The sequence below is a fragment of the Mus musculus genome, chromosome 15, assembly GCF_000001635.26.
Source record: "Mus musculus strain C57BL/6J chromosome 15, GRCm38.p6 C57BL/6J".
Taxonomy (NCBI): Eukaryota; Metazoa; Chordata; class Mammalia; order Rodentia; family Muridae; genus Mus; species Mus musculus.
Window position 1 is genome coordinate 89,770,609 of NC_000081.6, and position 17,644 is coordinate 89,788,252.

Genomic DNA, 17,644 nt, shown 5'->3' on the forward strand with positions numbered 1-17,644 from the left:
TGGAGTGTATTCCTACCTCTCCCTTTAATCTTGGGACCAGTGAGCTTGATATCCTTCTTAAACAGAACCTACCTACCAACTCTTAAAACTGGCCAGTTGCACTCACTTGCCAATTACAAACTCTGTCTGTCTACTAAAGCACTCCTGAACTGTCATTGTCCACCTCCCCCATCTCTATGAACGAACATTCGTTTCAGGCTGGATCTTTACATAATGAGGGACCCCTTTCCAGGTCCTGTATCTGTAACCAATCTCCCAAGATGCTCAGATTTTTCCAGCCTCTTACCATCCCCGCTGTTCTCATAATCCCAAACAGCAGTTTATTTATTTATTTGCACATTTTATTAGATATTTTCTTTATATACATTTTAAATTTCAAATGCTATCCCAAAAGTTCCCTATACCCTTCCCCTGCCCTGCTCTCCTACCCATCCACTCCAGCTTCTTTGCCCTGGCATTCCACTGTACTGGGGCATATAAAGTTTGCAATACCAAGGGGCCTCTCTTCCCAGTGATGGCTGACTAGGCCATCTTCTGCTACATATACAGCTAGAGATACGAGCTATGGGGGTACTGGTTAGTTCATATTGTTGTTCCACCTATAGGGTTGCAGAGCCCTTCAGCTCCTTGGGTCCTTTCTCTAGCTTCTCTTTTGGGGGCCCCGTGTTCTGTCTTATAGATGACTGTGAGCATCCACTTCTTTATTTGCCAAGCACTGTCATAGCCTCATATGAGACACCTATACCAAGGTCCCTTCATCAAAATCTTGCTGGCATATGCAATAGTGTCTGGGCTTGGTGGCTGATTATGGGATGGATCCCTGGGGGGCATATTCTCTGGATAGTCCATCCTTTCATCTTAGCTCCAAACTTTGTCTCTGTAACTCCTTTCATGGGTATTTTGTTTCCTATTCTAAGGAGGAACGAAGTATCCACCCATTGGTCTTCCCTCTTCTTGATTTTCTTGTGTTTTGTAAATTGTATCTTGGGTGTTCTATGTTTCTGGGCTAATATCCACTTATCAGTGAGTGCATATCTAATGACTTCTTTTGTGATTGGGTTACCTTACTAAGGATGATATCCTCCAGATACATCAATTTGTCCAAGAATTTCAGAAATCCATTGTTTTTAATTGCTGAGTAGTACTCCAATGTGTAAATGTACCACATTTTCTGTATCCATTCCTCTGTTGAGGGACATCTGGGTTCTTTCCAGCTTCTAGCTATTATAAATAAGGCTGCTCTGAACATAGTGGAGCATGTGTTCTTATTACCAGTTGGAACTTCTTCTGGGTATATGCCCAGGAGAGGTATTGCTGGATCTTCCGGTAGTTTTATGTCCAATTCTGAACAGCAGTTTATTAACTCTACTCCCATATTAACTGTAACTTATTAATGCTACTGGCGTCTGACTCTACTCACCCCTGCCAAATACTCACAACACTTTGAGACACAATCCAATGCCCTGCTCTCCCCTATATGTGGGATCCTACTTACAGACACCCATCTCTTCTCACTGGCTTCTCTGTCTCTCATTTCTACTTCTCTACTTACCTGGGCAGTCTCTCAGTTAACTCCATGATGAAGTCATCATTTTTCATCCCTCTAATGATTATTTTAGTCATTTCTTTATGAGAGTATAATAGAAATAGCATGATCCACTGAAGTTGACCAAGTTAAAGCTCTTCTCCTGCTATATGAAATCAATCCAACCTATGTTCCCTTAGATTTTGGGAACCGAGCCTAGTCTCTTCCTCTATCACTATTCTTCCTTAGGAAGTAGCCAATGAGAAAATACATCATACCCCACCCTGCTCCTTTTTATTTGTCCTCAGGGTCCAGGATGAAGGGCTACCTAAGAAGCACAGGTTGACTGAGAAACTCCGGATAGGAAGGTTGACTTGAATGACGACGCCTGTGGAAGCTTCTGGTGAGATCCCCATAGCGAATCCGCTGGGATCAACCACTTTCAGACCACAGGGGCACTGACCTGAAGGTGGGCTCTTCCATCCCTACTTTTTCCTCTTTTCCATCTCATAAAACCCCAAGACCACCAAGCCATTTCACAGAGAGACTGTGGCACTTCTGTCGTTCTGATTAAAGGACACTTCTGCTTCTGGAGTTGCATGTGTGCTTTGTTACATTTCCATGCTGCCTCCATCAAACCAGAGCTAGCGCCCTCTAGTCGTTTTTTTTTTTTTAACGTTTTAATTTAATTTATTTTTTTTATAATACCAAGAGAAAACTGGGAGATTAAGTGAATACACAAGTACAGTCTAATGGCCTCAGAGGCAAGTTCCAGATTAGTATTTTTAAGGATAGCATCTGTAATGCACTTCATAAAAGGTTCTGGGCTTTCATCAACCCTCTGGGTAATTTCTTGGATCTGACCCCGGATCAGAAAGGCAAGTGAATGGGGCAAAGGCACAGGCTCAGGGAGTCATCAAGGCAACTCTACTTAGGGTTGATAGGGGAGACTGCTTGTTTTCTAGCAGGGTGTAATAGAGATCCTGGATATGGAGAGAGTCTGCAAAAACCAATGCCAAAGCCTTGGTGTGGGTTTTTCTTTTTTCTTTTTTCCTTTATTCACTTTACATGGTGCTCACTGCAGCCCCTATCCGGTCACCTCCTCCCATAATCCTTCCACCTTTCCTCCTCCCCCTTTCCTCTGAGTAGGAGGGGTCTTCCTGTGTATCCCATCACCCTGGGACATAAAGTCTCTGTGGGGTTAGGCACATCCACTCCCACTGAGGCCAGAGAAGATAGCCCAGCTAGAAAAACATATCCCACTTACAGACAACAACTTTTGGGATAACCCCCGGTTCCAGTTGTTTAGAATCCACATGAAGAGCAAGATGCACATGCTACATATGTGCGGGGAAGCCTAGGTCCAGCCTATGTATGCTCTTTGGTTGGTGGTTCAGTCTCTGAGAACCCTCAAGGGTCCAGGTTAGTTGACTCTGATAGTCTTCCTGTGGAGTTCCTATCCACTTTGGGGTCTGCAATCCTTTCCCCTACTCGTTCATAAACGTCCCCAAGCTCCATCCACTGTTTGGCTGTGAGTCTCTGCATCCTTCTGGGTCAGCTGCTGGGTGGAGCCTCTCAGAGGACAGCCTTGCTGCTAGACTCCTGTCTGCAAGCATAACAGAGTTTTATTAATAGTGTCAGGGATTGTTGCTTGTTCATGGGATGGGTCTCAAGTTGGGCTGGCTATTGGTTGGCTGTTCCCTCAGTTTTTATTTCCAGCATGATAGAGGAATAACAGATGTTCTGGAAAGACAGATTGCAGGAGTATAAGGTGTGCGCATTACTTTGGTGCATTGCTGTAGTGCCAGCACAAGGTCATTTTCACTAGAAAAAAAAAACAAGACATTTCATAAAGTCATGAACTCATAAAAATCTGGGCAAAATCAGAGATAGAGAAGGGTATTCACATACCTGAGCATGAAGGATATCCTGACAGTTACAACTTTTCTTAAGGCTAAGTTCCCCTTTAAACAATAAGGTCTTTAGGCACCCGAGAATTGAGTGCTACTGACTTTTAAATAATATATTTTCATTAATTATTTGAGATAAATTTACACAATATATTTTGATTATAGTCACACAACTCCAGACTCCTTATAGATCCAGCCCCTAGTGTTCTTTCTTTCTCCTTTTAAAACTTTTTTATTTTTTTAATTTTTAGAAGAGACTGTCCTGTAAGAATTGAGGTTTTTGAGAGAGTGGCAGGAGGTGAGCAGAGAGGGGGTGTGAGAAGGGGGAGGGGAGGGGAGGGGAAGGAAAGGGAGGGAGGGGAAGAGAGGAAAGTGGATTTCCAAAGCTCCTGCAATGGGAAAGCTTCTACAGGGTTAGCTTGGGAGTGGAGGGGCGGGGCAGAGGGATACACATAGAGTTAATTCTGTGTGCCCCTTAGAGAAGGGTCAAAGTTCAGACTGTTTTACTTTTTACGGAACTTCCAGCTGTTCTGCTACCACTTTGCTTATTTAAAATCATTTAAAGGTATGCAAGCAAGCTTACAGGGCATCCATAGACACGTTTAAAGAGGTAGAACTGTGCACTGCAGAATCTTCCTATGGGAATCCATAGAATACTTACCAATATTTTTGTAATACATACCAAGGCTTATATAGAAAAACACAGAAAAGGGACTGCAAAGACTGAACTAGGTAGTGACAATAAAAATTAAAGTGAAATATGACTAACTGGGCATCTTGGTTTTGATTTTACTGGGCACATTGTACAGTTTTAAATTTTTTTCTTTTTCCTTCCTTCCTTCCTTCCTTCCTTCCTTCCTTCCTTCCTTCCTTCCTTCCTTCCTTCCTTCCATCCTTCCTTCCTTTTTTTCTTGGTCAGATCAGGGTTGTCCAGTCCTCTGCCCCTTTCTATACACAGACACTGATTATATGACACCAGTGGGTTTCAGCTATCACTGACAGAGTGATGCTGGTTTCACAGTTGGTACAAGCAATAACTTGATCAGCCAGGCCCCGCTGATTCCCATTTGCAAAGGAGTGTCAGGGAGGTTTGCATGCTTTTCATCTTGTTGATTTATCCAAGAGGAAAACATCTTTTATTTTATTGCCTGTAAAACGAGTTTTTCTTCCAGACTTCTTAATTTCCAGCGATAATGACTCTGGCTGAGACTAATTATTTATTAACAAATGACTAGGCCATCAGCTTTGGCTTGTTCTCCAACTAGCTCTTATTATCCCTTTCATTCTAACCTGAATTCAGCTACATGGCTGGTTTCCTCTCCTTGTCTTCTTATGCGCCTTTTTCTTTTTTAAAAACAATCTCCTAGAATTCTTTCTATCCTACTGGATATCCCACCTTTTATTTCCTGCCTCAGCTCATTGGCCATAAGCTTTCTTATTGACAGGTGATGATTATAAGAGATTCTGTTTACAATTGTCTGTTTAATGAATTCCCCTGGCAAAGCACAGGGTCATAATATGTATATGTACTTGATAGTGAAAAACTTAGATTTGAACTCCAGCCCCAAACAAACGACCTTGGGTTTCCATTTAACTTCTCATCTGCAATGACCATCGTTGTCAAGTGAAGGTGAGGAATTGATTTGGGGATAAACAAAAGTATATGTAAAAGAAATTTGAAGAATTTACTTTGGTAGTTCCTGACTTGTACACAATCAACGCTTCGATTTGAGTAGAGTTTAAAGTTCAGAGTAATGTTCTCTGCCATTAATCTCTGTGTATCAATACAACTTTCCCCCACTTTTAGAAATGGTCATAATATCATATTTGAAGTTTTGTACAGATTAGGAGTAGAGTGTGTAACCCAGTTGGGTTCACACATGTGTTGTGTCTGTTCTAGGCAATCTGACCAACTCAAACGATCGGAATTTCAGTTCCTGTTGACTCTAATTTCCAGTGTTAGCCTCTAGTTAAGGCAATTCTGTGGGTTTTACTTGGGCTTATGCCTTGCTATTTACTAAGTGATGGTGGTTGGCTTTGTGTTTCCTGGTGGCACCATGCATACAGAGTACATACATTGTGAGTCACACTTGCTGGAGCTGTGGGGTTTGGTGGCCTTTTTGTGTATCAACATGTCTCAGGTATGTCAGCCCCCTCACAGTTGGGTTTAAGTGCTTGTCACCAACTCAGGTATAGTTTCGCATTTAAGGTAAATACTTTATTAGCATATATGTGAAAATTTATTTTAAAAGTATTTCCCCAAGGAACTGAGCACAAAGCCTTGCTCCTAGTTAATCAGCCCCATTAAATACATTAACAATGGCAATTGATTTCAATTACCAAAATTTATGCTCATTTTAAAATCTGGTGATTTTTTTTTTAATTTCAAGAAAAGGATATTTTAAATTACTGTTACTTGCTGTGACAGCCAGGGAAACTTACCAACATTGTTTGCAGTTTCCATCCAGATTTTTTACTTTGGCTTTTGTTGTTGCTCCACCAGCGAGTCACGTGTTTCTAGTTTACCATGTTTCTACAGCTACCCACTCATAAGAACTAACCACTGCAGTCGCTTTTCTGTGTCTCTGGTTGTTCATAGCTGATGGGTTTCATACCAGGTTTCACAGCTTCCTTCGTTGTGTTGCTGGGGTTGGAGCCCGGGGCTTCAAGCTTTTTAGACAAGTGCTCTGGGACCAAGCTACATTCCAACCCTGGGGTCAGCCAAGTGCACTTCTTATGTTCTTCTCCTAGTAGGGCTTGCTTTGTTACAGAGCCCCTTATGATGGTGCAGAAGAGTGTTGGGTTTTTTCTGTCCCACGTCAGTGAGTATTAAAGGCATCTGGAAAACTGCGTTTAATTTATATTCAAGAAGTGCGTCATATTTATCTTGCAAAATTAAATCAGGAAAAGGGACTTTTAAGAAAAGTAACGGATAAAATTATTTATAATTACTTTATTTCTTTTTTAAAATACATATGAAACAGTAAAATTATATTTCAAGTGCTTTTCCATTTCTTTTACAAAAGGAATTATGAACTACCCTTCATAACAGCTTTGAGGTTTCATTGTTACATAATTCATCTGATCCTGACAAATGTGTTCATACACTCTAAAGAAGACAGAGTAAAAATGCTAAAACACAATGTGCAAACATCTTTCAGAGGGTTTGCAGAAACAGCTGTTCTAAGTAATATCATTATAAGATGCCAAAGTTCACAAATGACTGGTCACCGTACAAAAGTCAGAAACACAAATTTCAAGATTTCAGTTTCTTTTCTATAATGTAGAGTTCAACGACACTGATTTAAACAATGGCTAAGTATTAAATCACACACTTCACTTAAAAGGTTACATTGAGAACAATGACTTAAAGATAACCCCAAAAGATGAGCTATGATGGATTTAAATTGCCTGAGGCTCTGCAAGAAGAACATTAGCAGTTTCTACCAGTATACATGGTGACTATCTACTTGTAAAGGAGTTAGAGGGAACATCACATTTATGATGGGAGGCAGTTCTTTTCTCGTTGACTTATCTTGATTCTGAATTCACAGTGTTCTGTCACTTCTCCATGTTTGAAAGTGAACCCAGTCATTGCTCTGTTGGGTCAATAACAGCTAATGTTGACAACCTGGGTGTTGCACTTCTTTGTTTAAGGAAGAAGCTATAAATGCAAATATTTTACATATTGGAGTTTTACCTGCTTCTCCTTTATGCAGCGAACACTGCACATTGATATTACTGCATTCTTTACATGCAAAGCTTAAACGACTTTACAAGAAAAACAGCCAATCTTGATGAAACCTACCTATGAAACGTTTTATATGAATATTTCTATAGAATATAGTATTTTGTTGTTTTACATAATCTTGGAGATAAGAGTTAGTTGGGGTGCACAAAATTCTCAGCAAAACATGGAAATATATTTCCTTTCTTAGTATTCAGATGAAGCACACAAGAAGCTATTTGGAAAAAGCCTCAGGAAATCTAACCACCTCACATGTTAACTTTGCAACATTGAAACTTAATTTAACCTTGATAAATTTCCACTCACCTGTAAATTGCATCACTGCTCAATAAATTATTTTCAGGAAACAAAAATCTCATGAGGTTGAATGACTACAACTCAGTCCTATGTAAAGCAAGTCGGGAATTCTCTACACAGAAGATGCAACTCAACAAGATGTCAGAAGACATTGGTTTACGTTTACTCTCTGATAAAATCAGAAACTCTCTCACTATTTGGAAAAGGTCTCACGGTCTACATCAAAAATTATCATAGGCTTGAGATGAAAACATTTCCATATAAATTTATCAAGAGCAACTCAGATCTCTTGTCACAATAGAGGTAAAAATAGGATTTATAGAAATAGTTCTCCTGGGAGGAGTATATTTAATAATCTCAGGCATACAAAATAATATCATTTCTCTTAAACATCTTTAACTTATTTTTTTCAGTTACTATTTTTAGTATTCAACTGCTTTAAGTAAATCATTAAGGCTTACCTTGGTCCTTAACTGAGTGATTTTCTCTATTTCTGTACCGTAACACTATCATGCTACCCAATCAAACTTGAATTTAGTTACATGATAGACATGATGAAAAGAAAAATAATGATTTAACCACGATGAAAATGCATTTTTGATCAAATATGTAACGCCACTGTTCAAATATGTATGGTTTTGGTTAGCTGTTAATGGTAGAAGATAAGTAGTTACCTTAATCTTAACTGACAGGTTATTGAATAAATATTGATCTTTTAATGAAAAAAATTCTTAGCTAAGAGAATTCCCAGGAGATAACATTCCAGAATCAGCATTTTATTTCATTGGCTCTTTATCTCATGTAAAATATTAAACTCATTTTGTCCTAAATATTAGGTCCTCACAGCAGGTTCATATAAATCATCTCCTGAGCTATGTCACTGAGTGATAATTAAACTTGAAACAATATTCGAGAATTTCCTGTCCACTAAGTTAAAATATGAAGGAATTCCTTTTTCCTACATTTCCATATTGTTTTCTATGCTTTATTGTCCTTTTCACTAATTACATGGTTACTTAAATTATCTTAGGCTTGTAAAATTCTACTTGTTGAGAGTAGTATTCCCTTAATCTAAAAATTATGAGCCCTGAAACCAACCAGGTCAGCTTAGAACAACTGTAGTTGCTATAAAACCAAGTTGTGACGCGGGTCTTATTTTCTTTACATTTAACAAAAAGACCCAATGGTTTCTCAAGGCCATGCCAACCCAGTGTTCTAGCTATTTGCAAATAAACTGCCTGGAAATATCACAGCTGTTATGACAAAAATCAGAGAAATTCTGCTAGAGAATAATATCAAGTAGTCTTTTTAGAAGAGGTAGAAAGAAATGGATTTGTGTTCAGTGTTATAATTTTATGTTCCTTTATTGTAGTAATTCCTGGCTGCTTGGACATCTCATCCTGGAATAAATTATATTTTGTTTTATAGATAGTAGAATTGACATGGGAATGGAATTTTGACTTTTTTTTCCCCCTTAACTTCTGAAGTAACTATTAAGTGAATGCTTCAAGAGACTGCTGGTTCTTTATGGATCCTGGAAACTTTTACAAGAATAAACACACCAGGAGAGTAAGCACAATTGTGAATATCAATTAAACAGCACAACCTAGTAGCTCAAATACATTTGCTCTAATACAAACCCTGAGTCAGTATTGGTCGTTTGTGAGCTCCCTGCAGTAACTAGCGTGTGTGCACACCCCACGAATGCTATGTAGGTACGCGATTGGCTCCACTTCCTGCCGCTACTTCCCTGGCATTTGTCCTAACATTTGCGACTGAACTGAGTGTGTCTGAATAGGGTGAGTTTTATGGGTAAAGTGCCAGCAGCACGGAGTGGCCTGAGAAAGGAAACAGGAACTGTTGAACAAAGTGTATTAGGAAGCTAGTGATTATGCCTGGACCTTTGGACTAAAATCGAATCTTCACACCAGTGAAGAAAAAAATTCAAGACCCCCTAAACCAATCAGCTTCTGGTTTTGTGAAAAGATTGTGCACAGGACACATAGTGGTGTCTGACATATTCCTTCCTTAGCAACAGTGCTGTCCCGCCCACAAGGCAACACTGAGTCTTTTTTTCTAGATGCATATAGTGGTAAGTCCCTGAATGAATCCCTGAAATCGGGAGTTTAGTGAATACCTAAATGACAGCTTCCTGCCGCGCCGACCTGCATTGATGCACGTGCCCTTCCACAAGTTAGTGGAGGCCGGGGAAGGGCATCTGAACACCGGACCATATTTTAAGTACGGAGAAACTAACATTAGCTCAGGAACAGAGAGAAGTTTCTGTGTGTGGCTGGGTAAGGTAAGAGTGGGCTGTGTAAGCCCTGTAAGGGTTGTATTTTCTCTAAATGAACTGCTGTTCTAATGAACTTGTGCATCACTGAGAAAACGTCCCTCACACACTAACTGAAAGACAGTTGTGGACTTATTCTCTTTAATCTCTTTCATAGCATAGTAAATGCTTTGGTGCTCCGACTTAATTCTCGTATAACTTTGTGTTCCTTCCTCCCCGGGCTTACTTTAATCATACTTCCCTCATATTTAAAATATCCTGGCTACCTGTCAGTTTCCTTTTGTTAAGTTGGTTTAGCCTGTTCTTAGGAAAATTAGCTGCGATTTTGTAAATCTGTAAGATATCGTTTTGAGTGAAAATGCAAACTTTACAGACTTGAGAAATGTCACATCCACATCTACTAATAAAACCTCTCTCCAAATGTTATCACACAAAGACGAAGAGGGTTTTCCTCTCCATTTGGCCGTTTGCATTTCACTGTAAAACAAAGACTTCAAGATAGGTTGTCATCTTGAGTCATTCTGTAATGAGTAAGGTTATTTTGTTTGTTGGTTTGGTTTGGTTTGACAGGATAGTCAAGTGCTTTCAAATGTGTTTCTCTTATTTTTAATGAGGGAAAGTTTAGTAGTATGTTTTCATTAACTGGACATAGGCATTTCTCCAAAGCTTTAGGCAGAACTGAGTTTACACTATAAATATTAATATAAGACATACTTGCATCCTGGTTAACAGATATTGAATCTTTATGAGAGAAATTTCAAGACTTTAAAAATACATTTCCTAATATTTGAAATAAGGGATTTTACAAATATAAAAATTCATAATTTGTGATAAAGCTTTTTCATCCCAATGAACTTGCTTAAAAAATTCAAATATAAATTTTCTTCCCTTTTAGAGACCTTATTATGGAATGAGCTTTAAATATGCATACCTCAAAGGCAAGGTTATTGTGATTCCATTTAGGCGCCTTCCAATAGGGTCTTAAAATGAGACTGCAAAAAGCTGACCTGATCTCAAAGAAAGTTCTATCTTGTAAAAAGAAAAAGCATTTACATATATATGTATATAGATAATATATATTTATCTTACCTCTAATGGTCTGATCATTAATCCTTCCTTTCATTAAAGAGATGTCTGTCTGGACCTTTGAAATGCATTTATTTTTAATAAGTGTGAAAGCTGTACTGTTTATAGCATGCATCTATATTTCATCCTTGAGAGACTGTCTAGCTCTAGCGATGAGCGACCAGCTCCTGAGTGGGCAGAGTCAACACCTGTCTATCTAAAGGACAGTGGGCACAGAAAACTTTGCTGGACCTTTGGTTTCTATGAAGTGTGATCCATAAAAAGTGTAGGAGCCACATGACAGCTCCAAGTTACAGAACAAGCACACCACGGTATTGGGTCACCTGGAAAGGCAAACTTATGACTGCAGCCACTTAAGAACACCTCAAGCTACACTTGAGGTGAAGATTGCTAGGAGTTTTAAAACTATCTGTCAGCAGTACCACCGGGGTCTGACTAATGCAACAGCAAGACGTCGTAAGCTGGTAGTGTCATTGACCAGACACTCAGCATCGCTTTGTACATTTGTATTCAAAAATGACTCTTCATTTTGCAGCTTAGCTAAGTGTCCCCAGAACAGAAGTTCCAAAAACAACCTCAATGACAAACATGCTGATCATGGAAGAAAGCTACTATCAGACACAGGACATTAGCTAGGATTCGAAGGAGTTGATCCTGTTGAACTTAGGTATGCACATTAAAAGTTCAGATAGAACTATGTACACAGTTGAAAATGACATGTTTCACTATTTCACACAACACAGTTATAAACTATATTTAATTTTTACACACATGTGGATTCTCTTCTCAAATAACTTATTTGCTCAGGCGAAGAATTACAACATATTAAAACACTGTGCTAGTAGAGAGAAGACACGAAAATAAAACACCGTATGTAACTAAGGGCCATTAGTACTCAAGTAGAATGTATTAATATGCTCAAAGTTGAAGACAAATAAGCCAAATAAGCCAAGAGAAATTATGCATCAAGTTATTAATTATCATGGGTATATTTTAAATGAAGAAGTCAAATGTTCTGTGCGCGCGTGTGTTTTCTGTGTGTAGGTTTCTGATTCAATGAGCACACGGTTCTAGATCTTTCTGTGATATGGTCTTATTTGGAGGCTTTTATGGTGTGGACGGTGGCCTGGGAGAAGAACAGGACCCTTGACTATCAAAGCTGGTGGCCCGGCCAGGTAACTGAAAGAGAAATTTCACAATATGTGATCCAATAAAGAAGAAAACCTAAACATAATGGCAACTCTCTGTTGATAGTGGATAGTCACACACAGTTTGCAAGTGTCTGAAGTGATGATCTATGTAACCTCCATGTTCATCAGAACTTACCTTCCAAGGCAGAGAGAAAACACAAATATTTCCTGTAACACCCAGTACTAGGATATAAAATGTATATAGAATAATGTCATTCAGCAACTTTTATGGCTATAGAAGAGTCCCACACTTTATGGGAGACATTTAGTTTTTTTTTTTGTTTTTGTTTTTTTTTTTTTTGAGACAGGGTTTCTCTGTGGAGCCCTGGCTGTCCTGGAACTCACTTTGTAGACCAGGCTGGCCTCAAACTCAGAAATCTGCCTGCCTCTGCCTCCCAAGTGCTGGGTTTAAAGGTGTGCGCCACCACGCCCGGCTAGTTTTTTTCCTATACCATTACCATAAGAGTAACAAGAGCTTGTAGACCTAAGAGACTTAGGATAGTTTAAGTGAGAAATATCCCTCATAGACTCTCATATCTAAGGACTGTTTGGAAAGGTTATGGAGCCTTTGGTACACAGGACCTTGTTGGGTGGGCTGTGAAGGTTTATACTCTCTGTGCCCTTCTTCAAGTTTGTTCTGTTTCCTGTGTGTGGGTGAAAATACGCTCTCTCTGCTTCCGGCTCTGACTTCCTGACAACATGCTTCTCCTCTATATTATATCCAGAGGACATAACATATGTTATATATTATATCCTATATTACATTATGTATACTATACTATATAATATATATCTTCTCCACTATATTATATTCAAAGGATATTCCTCTGGAACCATAAGCCAAAGAAGCTCTTTCTTCCAAAAGCCAATTTTGATTTTGATATTTTATTATAGCATCAAATTGTAATAAATTCAAGGCCATATTCCCTTTGCTTTAAAACAGGAAGGGATTTTCATCTGGGGGATTCATACACTGAAAAGGCCAGCTTGTCATGTAGGAACCCCAAGTGACCCAGAGAATTCTCATGATCCTTGAATATCTGCATTTTTAAGAGTTTAATTAATGGAATATCTGTATCTGTCTATCTATCTATCTATCTATCTATCTATCTATCTATCTATCTATTAATGAAGCATCTATGTATTTACCTATTGATTAGTGAAGCACCTTTCCTGGCTGTATGCTTCCCATAATATGAGCATGGACCAATCAGCTGAACCTGTATGCAAGCCACAATTAAATGCTCTCTTTTATAAGTTGCTTTGATCATGGTCTTTTTTTTTGGTTTTTCGAGACAGGGTTTCTCCATATAGCCCTGGCTGTCCTGGAACTCACTCTGTAGACCAGGCTGGCCTCTGACTCAGAAATACGCCTGCCTCTGCCTCCCAAGTGCTGGGATTAAAGGCATGCACCACCACTGCCCAGCTATGGTGTCTCTTTACAGCAATAGAAAAGTAACTAAAATAATATATGTCTGTGTGTATATGTGTCTCTGTGTGTATCTGTGTGTCTTTGGATGTGTATGTCTGTCTATATGTGTCTATGTATGTATGTATGTATGTATGTATGTATTTCTGTGTGTATGGATGTATATGTCTGTGTGTGCATGTATGTCTGTGTGTATGTGTATGTCTGTATAAGTATCTTCATCTGTGTTGTCTATGTATGTGTCTGACTTATGACTTACATTAATTGTGAAGTCAAGAAAGGTTTTGTGACATTTATGTATAAATGAGGTATAACTGTTTGTGCTTTTCTATGTCCACTCCATTTTATGAATGATACAAAGGCTTGTTCTTTTTTATGAATTAATGCCTAGGCCTTAAGGTAGGTATGTTCTTAGATCACTATGTCATAACTTAACTAACCCATTTATACTATTCTATGTGTGCCAAATAGCTGGTCACCTCTCCACAGTTTCATACATTAACTTCCTCAATGTTTTGGAACCCTCTCTTTCCCAGAGTTCCTCTCTGTGTCCCGGGAAGTCCCACCTATTCTTTCCTGCTTTGCTATTGACTATTCAGCTCTTTATTGACAGGTAAGTGCTTTTACACAGTGTACAAGAGATGATCCCTACAACAGGAATCTGGGATAGCAGTTTACTTCTATTGCCTGAACATGAAATGTTTGCCCCATTCCCACAAAATGTCTTGCCTAACATAGCCAGAGTCTCATTCTTGTAGTTAAGTTGAGACTGAAACCTTGTCCTACTGATACATTCAGTCAGTTGTAGTGCAGTCTTTTCTGTTTGAAAACCAAAGCTTAATGCACAAAGCAGCAACTTACCCCTTAAAAAGGCTAAATTTTTATTTATTTATTTTGTGGCTATTGTTAAGTTTCATTTTATGAAACTTCACAAAGTCCTTTCTATCCTTCTGTGGACACCCATTAGTCTCTTGACATGGCTCTTGAGGAGATTCTACAAACTGATTTTGTGGGAGAGACAGGCATTAAGCAATGCAATACTTTGTACCTCCAGTAGACCAACGTTGACCAAAAGTTCTAAGAGAGAAAACAGGTAATCCTCTTTCCTAACATAATGACGCAGGGACACAGATGTCAAGACCTGGCATTGAGTCAGTGTGCGTGGCATAGTGTTCCGTGTCCTCATTGTAAGTTGCTCCTACTGAAGCGGTGTAATAGAAACTTAGAGAAGGTCAACCATTCACCAAGCTTTATAATTAAAGCCACGTAGCATGGCCAGGCTTTGACCACAGCTGAGTTGGTGTCTTGATATTTTAAATCTCCGTATGTTCTTTCTGACCAGACTTGCATCCGGGATGTACCCAGAGGTATCAGCTGACAGAGCTTAATTAAGGATTTATAAATGAAAGGGGGCTTTAGGGGAAGAGGCTCTTTTCATAATGAATCAGTGCCAGAGCACAGTTCTTACTGACTAATGAACTTAAGACCGTGGCTCGTGGATGTGGAGAAAGAGGAACACTCCTCCATTGTTGGTGGGATTGCAGGCTTGTACAACCACTCTGGAAATCAGTCTGGCGGTTCCTCAGAAAATTGGACATAGTATTACAGGAGGATCCAGCAATACCTCTCCTGGGCATAGATCCAGAAGATGCCCCAACTGGTAAGAAGGACACATGCTCCACTATGTTCATAGCAGCCTTATTTATAATAGCCAGAAGCTGGAAAGAACCTAGATGCCCCTCAACAGAGGAATGGATACAGAAAATGTGGTACATCTACACAATGGAGTACTACTCAGCTATTAAAAAGAATGAATTTATGAAATTCCTAGGCAAATGGATGGAACTGGGGGGCATCATCCTGAGTGAGGTAACACATTCACAAAGGAACTCACACAATATGTACTCACTGATAAGTGGATATTAGCCCAAAACCTAGGATACCCAAGATATAAGATACAATTTGCTAAACACATGAAACTCAAGAAGAATGAAGACTGAAGTGTGGACACTATGCCCCTCCTTAGAAGTGGGAACAAAACACCCATGGAAGGAGTTACAGAGACAAAGTTTGGAGCTGAGATGAAAGGATGGTCCATGTAGAGACTGCCATATCCAGAGATCCACCCCATAATCAGCATCCAAACGCTGACACCATTGCATACACTAGTAAGATTTTATCGAAAGGACCCAGATGTAGCTGTCTCTTGTGAGACTATGCCGGGGCCTAGCAAACACAGAAGTGGATGCTCACAGTCAGCTAATGGATGGATCACAGGGCTCCCAGTGGAGGAGCTAGAGAAAGTACCCAAGGAGCTAAAGGGATCTGCAACCCTATAGGTGGAACAACATTATGAACTAACCAGTACCCCGGAGCTCTTGACTCTAGCTGCATATGTATCAAAAGATGGTCTAGTCGGCCATCACTGGAAAGAGAGGCCCATTGGACATGCAAAATTTATATGCCCCAGTACAGGGGAACGCCAGGGCCAAAAAGGGGGAGTGGGTGGGTAGGGGGTTGGGGGTGGGTGGGTATGGGGGACTTTTGGTATAGCATTGGAAATGTAAATGAGCTAAATACCTAATAAAAAATTAAAAAAAAAAAAGAAAAATAAATTAAGAAAATATCTAAAAAAAAAAAAAAAAAAAAAAAGACCGTGGCTCCTGGCCACTGACAAAAGCCTACGGTTATGTAAAGGAAAAGACACACTCCTTTCTTAGGCTTACTGAACAAGGAGCCCCAGGCATCTAGAGGTTTTTTTTTTTTTTAAATCTTTCAAGTCACACAGAACTTTGACTAGACAATGTTAAAGACTCTGAGACAAAAGCAATAGCATGTTTTGTCAAACAGGTGACTGAATGAAATATCAAATGAGAGTTTTCATATTAAAAAATGTTTAAGCATCAGCAGTAAATGAGGGCAGAGTTGGTGACAGCATCCTTACCTCCAGCAAGGGGTGCCAGTGTGTGATTGGCTTTCGGTGATAGGCCAGCATCTCGTTCCAATGGTCTCTCCCAAGACCCTCAGCGTCTAGTCCAGTTCGACACACGCCTATGACCTCATTGTGCCCCACCCTAGGATTTGAGGAGTAACATATTTTCATTGTTACAATTCAAAAGCCAGTGGAATGTTACACATTTCAGGAGAATTTTAAACTCATCATCAAAGCAATAGGTCCTGCAGGTTATGGTAGTCTCCAGACCCAGATTTCGCTTTCTGTGCTTTTTAGTGATCCATGGTCAATCACTGTCAGAAAATATCAAACACAAAGTTCTAGAAACAAAGTAGTTTATACATACAGTATATTGCTATAATTGTTCTAATTTATTATGTGTTTTTGTTAGCCTCTTCTTGTGCACAATTTATAAAGTAGGCTTCATGGCGATCTGTATATGTAGGAAGAAGAGTATTTATGAGACTCACTACGGTTTTTGGTTTCCATTTTGTATGGAATATGTTGAAACATTCCCTACAGAGAAGAGATTATTGTATATCCCTTTTGATTAAATGGAAATTCCTAAATAAAGATTAACTAGGCCAGGTTATAGACACAGCTGAGAAGTGGAAACAGAAGACTCAGAACTTCAAGTTTATGATCAGCTACAGAGAAAGTTTTGAGGTCAACCCAGGGTACATGGAATCTTATCTTAAACTCTCAACCAACCACCCACTCAACCAACCAACCAACCAGCCAACCAACCAGCCAGCCAGCCAACCACCCAACCACCCAACCACCCAACCAACCAACCAACCAACCAACCAACCAACCAACCAACCAACCAATCAGCCAGCCAGCCAACCAACCAGCCAACCAACCAGCCAACCACCCAACCAACCAGTCAGCCAGCCAACCAACCAACCAGCCGACCAACCAACCAATCACCCAACCAACCAACCACCCAACCAACCAGCCAGCCAGTCAGCCAGCCAACCAACCAACCAGCCGACCAACCAACCAATCACCCAACCAACCAACCACCCAACCAACCAGCCAGCCAGCCAACCAACCAACCAACCAACCAACCAACCAACCAACCAACCAACCAACCAACAACCAGCCAGGCAGCCAGCCAGCGAGCCAGCCAGCCAGCCCGCCAGCCAGCCAAACAGCCAACAACAAAGATGCAAAGATAACTTCCTAAACAACATCAACATACAAAGTAAAT

General features: G+C 39.7%; 1 protein-coding gene across 4 annotated transcripts in view; it reads right to left on the bottom strand.

Annotated features, from left to right (window-relative positions):
- Positions 1-3,105: 3,105 nt before the first annotated feature.
- Syt10 (synaptotagmin X) overlaps positions 3,106-17,644 on the bottom strand; it is a 68,267-nt gene continuing 53,728 nt past the window's right edge. Inside the window, exons 6-7 of one of the 4 annotated variants that reach the window (XM_011245696.1) lie at positions 16,423-16,552; positions 3,106-3,131 (exon numbers count right to left, since the gene is read on the bottom strand). In XM_011245696.1, the coding sequence (XP_011243998.1) occupies positions 3,120-3,131; positions 16,423-16,552 (142 nt within the window). In that variant the 3' untranslated portion in view covers positions 3,106-3,119. Of the gene's footprint in view, positions 3,132-3,157; positions 3,350-4,290; positions 12,039-16,422; positions 16,553-17,644 lie in introns of those variants that run through there. The other 3 variants (XM_006521175.2, XM_017316706.2, NM_018803.2) reach the window with 3 other exon arrangements.